This window comes from Etheostoma cragini, chromosome 14 (assembly GCF_013103735.1).
Source record: "Etheostoma cragini isolate CJK2018 chromosome 14, CSU_Ecrag_1.0, whole genome shotgun sequence".
Lineage (NCBI taxonomy): Eukaryota > Metazoa > Chordata > Actinopteri > Perciformes > Percidae > Etheostoma > Etheostoma cragini.
Genome location: NC_048420.1, coordinates 7,835,910 through 7,843,678, shown reverse-complemented (window position 1 = coordinate 7,843,678; position 7,769 = coordinate 7,835,910). Strand labels below are relative to the sequence as shown.

At 40.3% G+C, this 7,769-nt stretch overlaps 1 protein-coding gene across 2 annotated transcripts; it reads right to left on the bottom strand.

The window, feature by feature from the left end:
- Positions 1–392: 392 nt before the first annotated feature.
- cx30.9 (connexin 30.9) lies at positions 393–6,860 on the bottom strand. 2 transcript variants are annotated; one of them, XM_034892717.1, is made up of 3 exons: positions 6,625–6,860; positions 2,182–2,662; positions 393–952 (listed from the first exon to the last, which is right to left on the bottom strand). In XM_034892717.1, exons 2-3 carry the CDS (start codon positions 2,569–2,571, stop codon positions 527–529), a joined length of 816 nt encoding a protein of 271 aa, XP_034748608.1. In that variant the 5' UTR covers positions 2,572–2,662; positions 6,625–6,860; the 3' UTR covers positions 393–526. The 2 variants fall into 2 exon arrangements, with proteins under 2 accessions (XP_034748608.1, XP_034748609.1); XM_034892718.1 differs by having other exon boundaries at positions 6,703–6,724.
- Positions 6,861–7,769: the final 909 nt, after the last annotated feature.

Below are 7,769 nucleotides of genomic sequence, written 5' to 3'. Positions count from 1 at the left end.
TCCAGTTAAAATCTTCATGTGGAGGGACTGTCCTTTTCAAGTGAGGAATTGCACAAGAAATACATCAGAACTTGACAGAGCTCGATGGTACAGTCGTGCTATTGGTTCAGAAATTTCCTTTGTGGTAAGAGACCAAATAGGAAGACAGTAGGACATAGTTGAAAACACAATTGCATGTAAACAGAAGAAGAAAGATATGATCTGATCTTGTTATAAACATTACATTTCTGATTCAACATTTTTGTTAAGTTAAAGTTGCTCTCAATAATGTTTTTTTCATCAGTTGGGGTCGTTTAACATTTTACACTTTTATTTACAAAGTACCTGAACAGCTTGCTGTTCTTCTGGCCAACAATACATACACAGTAGGGATATTATAATCCTTCTTGTTTAGGGGTTTATCTGCATGCATTTGGTCTGAGTTCCTAAAAACCCTGCCTCAGAAGTCTGATTAATGCCTTTGCTTGCAGTGGCCCCTTCGAAACTTTGTTCAGTTTTTCCAACATGGCTGCTGCCATATTTCACATCACATTTTCTTAGATGGCCACTCCTCAGTCGCGATGTTATTGAGATTTTGGATGGAGACTGTAGGATCCACTCTGATCGGTTTTTTGGATCTGAACCCTGAGCTGGATGCTGTCAGTGGCGTCATCTCGTGATTTTCTGCTGACATCCTCCGTGCTTGCGTCTTCATACTAAAGGCTTTCAGCAAACGCTTGAAGATGAGGTAAATCATCTCACAGATACACATCAAGATGCAGAGAACAGAGGAGACAACCATGAATATGGTGAAGATTTTCTTCTCAGTGGGACGCGATGTGTAGCAGTCCACAGTGTTGGGGCATGGCTCCAGGGAGCACTTGGACAGACGGGGCATGTCGTAGCCTTTGTAAACGTAGTACAGGATGTAGAGGAAGCCAGCGTCAAGGCCTGCCTTCAAAATCAGACTTGCCTATGAGAACATAAATGAGGATTAATACTGGGAGACACATTTTTCAGGAAGTTAAAATAAATGAGGCAAAATTCCATTTGCCTGTCCATCCATCGAACAATATCTAGGAGATGTTTAAGTGCACCCTCATTTAGAAGACGTCTCCCAAGCTTATCCTGTCTTGTACCAACCAAAGTTGGAGAAACAGTAGCTAGCTGTTATCAATCATATTGTGCAACTCCCAACAAAGATAGTAAAGAAGTGAGATGTCTCACTCTGTAGCCTAAAAAAGAGACCTAAACATACAGAGGGAAAACAAGATCTGCAGTAATGTGCAGAAAACTAAAATATGGCTTTTTTTTTTTTAAATGAAACCATGTAAACCTATTCTGGTACAACCTCAAAAAAGAATTATGTACCTAGAAATGAGCATAATATGGGCACTTAAAGCTTGATGTATATTTTAGTGTTAGGTTTTCATAGGAGAGGGCTGAATCTCACCAGCTTCATGTCCAGTGACTACTGGATGCCTACAATTTCCTTTGGGATAAATAAATAAATTAAGTGAGTAAGTAAGTAAGTAAGTAAGTAAATAAGTAAGTATCTATCTATCCATCTATCTAGTCTCAATGCAGAAAGGCTATGACACAGCCAAAAATATATGGTGCACAAGACAAGCATATGGTGAAGAAAATACAGTTATTACAAATAACTTATAACATACATTGCTGATTGGGGTTTATCTAAATGTAACATAATTGCAGCCCTTTCACTCTCACTTTTGTCAGGCACAAAGTAACAGAACAGCCCTGGAAATGTCTGGCAAGCAGGACATACACAAACCCAGCGACAGACTACAGAGAGGCAACGTTAGCGTTTCTGTTATTTGCCAACACCAAACGAGGAGAGGAGATGACACAAATGTACCTGATTGCTGTTCCTGCAATTTACTCTCATGGTGTTTTTTTCACTCATTTTCATTTCACCAGATAGTTCTGCTTCATCCTCCCACTGAATATTAAACAGTCTCATGTGAGGTGGAGACGGGGCCCTCCTGTAATTGGCGCTAGGCTACTTGCGTGGTGAGTGTATAGGCCAGCTGGCTCTTATATAAGTTCTCTTGAGGGAGATTTTAATTGCTTTTTGTGGCCCTCTGGTATAGCAACGGGGCCCTTAGCAGCAATTTAGTTTACTCATGCTTCGGGCCAGCTCTAAGGTCAAATATAAACATTAATATCCTCCATTCTTACCAGGTATGTCCACCACAACCCCCCACGTTTCCTCCCAGGGTTGGCGTACAGATGGGCACCATTGTGCATGGTGGAGTACTCCAAGTCTTTCTTCTCGCGATAATGGACGTGGCCTACCACCATCAGTGACGGACAGGTGATGAATATGAGCTGCAGGGCCCACAGGTGGACATGGGAGATGGGGAAGATGAAGTTGAAGCACACGTTAGTGCAGCCCGGCTGGGCCGTGTTGCAGGTAAAGTCCTTCATTTCGTCGCCCCACGCTCGTTGGACCGCGACCACGAACACTAACACCCGGAAGATGAAGACCATGGAGAGCCAGATCCGGCCAAACGCGGTGGAATACTTGTTGACCCCACCGATTAATCCCTCCAATGTATTCCAGTTCATCACTGCTGCCTTAGAGGTGAAGGAGAGGATGAAGGCGGCTGAGGGACATGGAAGAGTTCTTTAGTGGGATGAAGCTCTTAATGATCTGAACCTGAGCAAGAAAAGAGAGACAAAGTAGATTAGAAAAAGGACATTGGTTCAGGCATTTAAAAGTGAAATATTCTGTTTACATATAGTAGATAAAGAGCACTACATTCTTTTTTCATGTATTTCATTTTGTTTTATAAAACAAGCATTTTAGCAATGATTAAGTGGATATTTCAGAGATTTAACAAGGCACCTTCCTAAAGCAGTGGGACTTGAGTGAGACAAATTCAAAGAGAAGGGTAGACATCGAGGCAACAGCTGAGAGATCCGGACTTTTAGTCCCTAAAATTTGATGCAATCCAATATTTCCCATCATGCAACCAAGTATTACAAACTCCATACTGCTAGTTTATAATGCAGACTTTCTGTCCAAGCCCACATGAGCCCAATGATATCACTATAACATCATCAGAGATACTGTCTCAGATTAGGCAAGGCTCCTTCAGAGACCCAGAAGATATGGCTACATTATTGTTAGCCTATACATTTGTGTAAATATACAGTACAGACCAGAAGTTTGGACGCACCTTCTCATTCCACGCGTTTTCTTTATTTTCATGACTACTAATACTATGTAGATTGTCACTGAAGGCATCAAAACTATGAATGAACACATATGGAATTATGTACTTAACAAAAAAGTGTGAAATAACTGAAAACATGTCTTACATTCTAGTTTCTTCAAAGTGGCAACCCTTTGCTTTTTTGATGGTGCTGCAAACCTTTGGTGTTCTCTCAATGAGCTTCATGACCAGAAATGGTTTTCACTTCACAGGTGAGCCTTGTCAGGGTTTATTAGTGGCATTTTTTGCCTTATTATTGGAGTTGGGACCATCAGTTGTATTGTGCAGAAGTCATGTTGATACACAGCCAACAGCCCTATTGGACAACTGTTAGAATTCATATTATGGCAATAACCAGTCAGCTAAGTAAAGGGAAACCAGTGGCCATCATTACTTTATTAATGACGGTCAGTCAGTCCGGAACATTTTGAAAACTTTGAATGTGTCATTAAGTGCAGTTTTAAAACCATCAAGCGCAACAACGAAAGTGGTTCCAAACTTTTGGCCTGTACTGTACATCCGAAATATTTAATTTCAATGATTATTTGAGAAAAATAAGATAATAAACACAACATACACAGTTAAATACATTTAACAGGTCAATTAAACTCTTAATACATTTTATTTAAACAGGTTTTACTATGTGACTACAGAAAAGCTAATCCGTTTCTGTTGTCATTCTTCAGGCCTAAGAAGCTGAAGAGACAGTCACAAACATAAAAGTAATTTTGAAACCGTGATCTTTTGTAAGGCAACCGAGCACCAAACATTGTTTTCACTAACGTATTCCTGAGTCATTACACATCAATGCCTGAGTCATCATCAGAGCGTCTCTATGCTGAACAGACAAATCCACCCTCTCAGCTCTAATAGGCGGCTATTTGAACAGCGTGGCTGATCAGGCCGCCACAGCCATCTCTGTTATCCCGAGTGCCTAATGCAGTCTTGGTTCTTCAAAGGACTGTTAAGGGATATTGTTCCATTTGTGAATGTTAATGTTGCAGTAGGGGGAAGGGAGGACCCAAATGCAGAGATGAAGGAGGCAGGCAGGAGTAAGTAAATAAGGGGGGTAATTTAAACCAAAAATATAACGTCCACAGCAGCACTGGGATAAACGGAGAACCAAAAAACAAAAATCAAAAAGAAGGACAAAAATACACAGGGAGAAAATTAATCAATAAAAAAAAAAAACTCAGGGAAGTATCTAAATGCAGGGAAAAATAACTCAAACTGGAACACAAAGAACACACACAAAACACTGGTAAAGACAAAATGATCCGACCAGAGACAAGGGGAGCACAGACACTGAATACACAGGGTAATGAGACAACGAGAGTCAGGTGACAGGGGCTGGGAAACAGGTGGAAAACATCAGGAAATCACAAGAGCAGGAAAAACCAAGGAAGTAAAACTGAAGACAAGACGAGACAGAGACCAGACTTTAAAACAAAACAGAAAACAGAACATAAAGAAACTAAATGGGAGAACACGAGAAAAGACAAGACCAAAAACACCATACAATTAACGCAAGAAAAGACCGAACCAAGCTGAGAACTAAACACAGGAAAACAGACTACCACAATATCATAAGACAAAAACATCAAACCATAACAGTTAATCATGCCTTGATCATACCATGGGACCTGTTTTCTCAGAGAGAAAGGGAATTTTAGAGAACATATCACCATGTGGATTTAATGGTCGGATTGTGCGCAGACTTTAAAGACGGAGCTGTCTGCCTCTATGATTCTTTCTGTGTGGGTGTGCTTTCTGGTTCTTCTGACTGCATGTTTGTCCTCTTCCCATTTTCCTTTGCAGATTGTAAACAAAGTTGTGTTTGCATGTCGGTGTGCGCGTGCATCACGTAATGTGTTTTTAAAAAGATGTGTTGTTGAGTGAAGGGTGGAACACCTTATGAAACACTTGAATTTTTATACGCGTGCAAATAAGGAGGGTCTGCTAAGATTTCCCAGGGATTAGCTTTCTGCTAAGGAGAAAAGTGCTTCTCTTATGCATCTACATCTCATTCTGATACATGCTCCCAGCTTGGCAGGGAACAAGTTGGATAACAGCCTCGCTAGTGTCCACTGTTCCATTTCGATCCTGTCTCTTCTGATCCAGAGTGTTTGAAATCAGAAACACTTTGCCTCTGCATTTGGGCATCACTGTAGATATATTGAGCTGTCAAATCAGTTGCAATTTCTCTCTCATCCAGTATTCCTGACTATTAAATTACACGGCATAAAAGACTTGACTCAATGAATGCCTTCAGGATCACATGGGCTACTGAAGGCCAGGAACTTTCAATCACTGCTGATGTTCCCTACACTTTACCTCTCCTGCTAAGTGGTGTATACAACCAGAGGTATTAATCAGTCATTGCTTTTGCACACACATTCAGAACATGTGATTTATCAGTGTGATTTCTCTCCCAGTTTCACGTTCAGGCTGAAAACAGAAAATAAAAAATATAAACTCAGTCAACAGTGTATCTAGTCTCTGGGAGATGGCGAAGCTTGACCACAATTTGTTTTCCTATTTGCTCTCGATTGCAATGTTGCCCTCTGTGCTGAAAGTAGCCAGCCTCGTCCACCTCTTTGTCTTTGTCTTTGTTGTGACTGACAACATAAGATTATTAGACATATGATTATTAGACAACTGATTTATCAACCGATAAACCTCAGGTTTCTGTGATGCCTACGATTCAATTAGTTCTGCTCCGTGCAATGCAAATACGGCTCTAGTGGATTCATCAGGAGTTGTGATTGTCATGAAGGAAATCAACAACCACGGACATCCTTAGCATCACATGGACAGGTGCTATATTATATTACTAACTAACTAACTAACTAACTTATATTATAGCCAGGGGTAATTAGTAAATACGCCTTAACTCTTATTTAAATTAAGTGTGCTGAACTCCATTATGTGTACAGCTTTATCTGGCTACAGTGAGAACTTCATTGCAACTTGCTCTACAGGTTGAGCTAGTCGCATATACCTTTTACCCACCAAGTCTACAGTGTATGAGTCAATGCTCCTGGCTAAAAAGACGGGGTTTAGCTTCAACTCTTCTATCTTTATGCACATCTCAACTATTTTTTCGTAAAGCACAAGCAATACGTGTTTAGTCCTCTTTGCACCCCTTTCCGTTCTGTCTTTCCAAATCCAGAATCCATTTGGACCCACCATGGTTTAGTTATTTCCTTGACGTACAAGATTTTTCCTCGTACAGTTGAAAAGGTACAGCATGAACAATATTATTGCCATTTCTTATGACAATATCTTTTTTTCATTTTCAGTCCTTTATTCATCTGATAGTAATATCACCACTGAAATGTAGCTACATTTCATCTATTTTCTTGATCTAACACGTCTTAAAAATTTAGACGAAGCCCCTTACCTTTGACACAGAGATGCCCTGTCCTGGGTCAGAATGTCCCAGCTGGCCTTGTGTCGATGCTTACTGATTTGATCTCACCTGGATGTTTTCATGGGGTTGGCTTTGAGGTTTAAACTTGCTCAGAGAGTCAGGAATGAAAGGGATGGGTGGATACTTCCGGTACATACAGTACTCACACACTGGCAGTTCCAATCCAGCCCTGCTTTGCAAGAGCAGACTTGCCTCTGGGAATGTTTAAGGGGAAGACAGAGGTAACATCAGAGAAAGGAAAAGAAACAGTTTAACAGACTGGAATGGAAAACGATGTGATATTGATAGTTAGAACAAAAGAAAAGGTAAGTAACGGGCAAGTGACTACAGCCAGACAGATACACATCCTCCAAGTATTGCATGTAACATGCAAAAACACAATACAACACAACACAATAGCACAATACTCAAGTTTCAGGCATTTAACCTTTAGATCCCACTTTGTGTTATCAATTTGGATTTCCTGCTCTACTAGTTTGCCTTCTGAGCCTTCTCAAAATGAAAGTCTGATAAATATCCATACTGCAGTTCAGAATAAAAAGTGAAAGAAAAACCGGTTGGAGTTACAGTAAGTAAGTAAAAAATTTGAAGTGGGCCTATTGATCTTAGCAAACACATCTCCACCAAAAACATGTCAACAATCCCCAGCGTCAGTCCCGTATTCTGTTTCTTCATTCTCACCCCTATACAACCTGATCTTGTCAAAATGAACAAATGACAGCTGATCCCTATGGACAAAATATAATAGATTTGTTTTCATGGCAAACAGTGCCATACATTCCTCGGTAGGGAAGGGTTTTCAGACCTGTTGGGGTATTTCTTTCTCTCTAGTTTCCTAGTAATCTGCTGACACACCCACTTGTGCAGTGCGTAGACTATGAATGCAACTTACACAGTAAGAGGAAGCAAACAGACAAAGAAAGGTACACACATGCACTTTAGAACATCCAACATATGTGGGAACATATGTGGGAATAATGTTACTTACTAGGTATTATGTCAATTGTTAGGTTTTTACAATGTCACTTTGTGTGTGGGAGTGAGAGAGAGAGAGAAAGAGAGAGAGAGAGAGAGAAAGAGAGAAATAGTAACAATGAAATAAAAAGGCATACCAC

Coding starts and splice junctions, on each gene's coding strand:
- cx30.9 (XM_034892717.1), bottom strand. CDS start 2,571: ATGAACTGGAATACATTGGAGGGATTAATCGGTGGGGTCAACAAGTAT. Junction 953..2,181: donor GGTTGTGGTGGACATACCTG/GTAAGAATGGAG, acceptor ATGTTCTCATAG/GCAAGTCTGATTTTGAAGGC.